This window comes from Anopheles marshallii, chromosome 2 (genome assembly GCF_943734725.1).
Source record: "Anopheles marshallii chromosome 2, idAnoMarsDA_429_01, whole genome shotgun sequence".
NCBI classification, from domain to species: Eukaryota; Metazoa; Arthropoda; class Insecta; order Diptera; family Culicidae; genus Anopheles; species Anopheles marshallii.
The window spans coordinates 54,809,365-54,811,839 of NC_071326.1; the positions used below are offsets into that span (position 1 = coordinate 54,809,365).

General features: G+C 37.5%; 1 protein-coding gene across 1 annotated transcript; it reads right to left on the reverse strand.

Annotated features, from left to right (window-relative positions):
• Positions 1-1,363: 1,363 nt before the first annotated feature.
• Positions 1,364-2,262, reverse strand: LOC128709113 (leucine-rich repeats and immunoglobulin-like domains protein sma-10). Its single transcript, XM_053804097.1, has 2 exons — positions 2,243-2,262; positions 1,364-2,114 (listed from the first exon to the last, which is right to left on the reverse strand). The coding sequence occupies exons 1-2, from the start codon at positions 2,260-2,262 to the stop codon at positions 1,364-1,366; spliced, it is 771 nt and encodes a 256-aa protein (XP_053660072.1).
• Positions 2,263-2,475: the final 213 nt, after the last annotated feature.

Below are 2,475 nucleotides of genomic sequence, written 5' to 3' on the forward strand. Positions count from 1 at the left end.
AATGATACACTAACTGTTGTTTTTCTTAAAAGATATTTGTGGAATGCTGAATATTATTCAAACCACACCATACAATAACTTTACTATTTAGCACAGTATTTCATTGATCCCGCACTGTTTTTTATTACTTTTCATTTATTTATGGTCACCCATATCTACAGCTTTTCGTATGTTCGAATTATGAACTGCACCTGTTGTTGTTGCCGTTTGAGTGGCTAACGGAAAACTGCACATCCTTTCAGTCAAGCTTGTGGTATTTATACAACATTTTCCTCCGGATTGGAGATAAGAAATATGAGAAATTGCGCGCTGGAGCTCTTATCACTGAACTTGGACTTCTTTCGCATTGGGGAGGAGTCAACATGACGTCAGTATGCGTGTGAAGCATTTTGAATTTTCCCGCGTAATCTCTTCGTCATACGGGTTTGCTAACATCTGTCCGATGGCGCATTGCTGAAAATCTGCATAAAGGTCTTCATGCGAGAAATGTCTACGGCCAAATGTCTTTATTCAAATGCTTGGATTGGTTTTTCGTAATCGAAGAAATCTAATCAATTTCGAGCAAAGAGTTGTAGATTTAATTAACAAATCGAAATTAAATTATTTCTCTTCCTATAAACTCGTTGGCGACAGAGAGGCGCTTGTGAAACACTGGCGTACTTAAGGCTTTAGCTTGCAAAGGTATGAAATAATGGTTTTAATAATGGTTTAATGAAACCTTAACTTTAAACTTTAACTTAATGCAATTATTATAGCTTTTCATAATCTTAGGCATTATCTATTTTCTGTGTTTGTTGAACACATATGTAACACAATGTAAGTATGAAAATAAGTTCTATAAATAATTGAACGTCATTTAATGGTATCAGGCAGTGTGACTATGGCTACGAACATAACGCCTTGGAGAAACTTGATCGAACAAAACATGGTAGCCAATAAATATGTAAATTTGTGGAACTTTACTTTTACTTTAATAGCAGTGCTACGTATTTGTCAAGCGATTTTTTTCCTATGGTTATGATTCATGGAGTTGTAGAGAGAATATTTGAGTTAGTAACGAAAATACATATAATCCCTTTCACAGTAACTACAACGTATAGTTACACATTTCAAACATTTGTTTCATAAACAAAAACATAAATGTTTAAGGTGGAATCAGTTTTATTTCACAGTAATTGCTAGATTATATGTCATTGTTTTCTGGATGTGTAGTTAATATGCTCAATTTATAGAGGATATGTTATACTATATATGAAACAATTGTGTAATGGGAACTATTTGTAGTTGCATGTTATTTCCTAGCAGCCTGTTTATCCAATTCTAATTAGTTTATATCTGATATTAACACCATTATCGAATTTTCTCATAATAAAACATTTTTCAAACGTGGAAAGGACTGTTGACTAGACAACGACAAACGTCTAATAGGATTTCCAGTGAGATTTAAGGTTGTCAATGAAGGGAAAAGCCATACTCCAACGTCTAATTTTGTAAGCATGTTTTCTGCCAGATTTACTTGTTCAAGGAAACCAAGTGAAATGACACCATTACCAGCGGTAGTACTGAAAATGCGGTTTCGAGCCAAATTGATTAGCCGGATGTAAGGCATGAATGAAAACACGTCAAAGTTCACCGTGTGCAGCATATTTTCACTGAGATCTAACTCCTCGAGCATGTTGAGATAGTTGAAACTAGTAATACTGGTGAGAAGATTGTTGCGCATGATCAGTTTCCGAAGGGTGTAGCTCTTTTCTGAATCTATGTACACCCGGGAGAGCCAGTTGTCAGCCACATCCAGTTCGATGACGGTATCGGGCATATCAAGACCTACCATGCGAACTCCATTCATCTGTAGGTATCGAACGCGGCGCATGCGATAAAATAGCTCGCCTGAAAAAATTACAATCGTACTGTCTGTGTTGACGAAATCATAGAACTGTCCAATGCGGATTTTCTCGTATCGATCATCCGGAAACACTAAGCCGCGCACATCTGTTCGGGCTGTGATTCGTAGTCGCTGCACGGTGCACCATTTGTTCTCCACAACCTGACAGGAAACGTGACTGGAGCGTCCTTTCACAAACACACATAACAATGCAACGACCATTAATGTCCTTTGAAGAAAGAATACACAATTTGTACATTAGTAAACACGGGTTTGTTTTAACAACTTAGCCACTAAGAGCTAAAGAGCGATTTCATACGCTTCAGAACAACATTTAAGTTTACACCGATCACTTACAGTACACCATAGCTGGCCATGCTTGTACACTTGAGCGCTACTTTTCTCAGACTAATGAAAGAACATTGCGGTGCACATCATGCGATAAATACTGTACAATTGTGCTTATAGTTAGTGGTACACTGCCTTGCCCTTCCTTGACTTGCCCCGCTTGTTTTAACTTCCTTGTTTTTGTATCGTTCGTTACTGGCAAGTCATCTAACAAACTAATAAGGGGCATCCAGCGGGGTTAG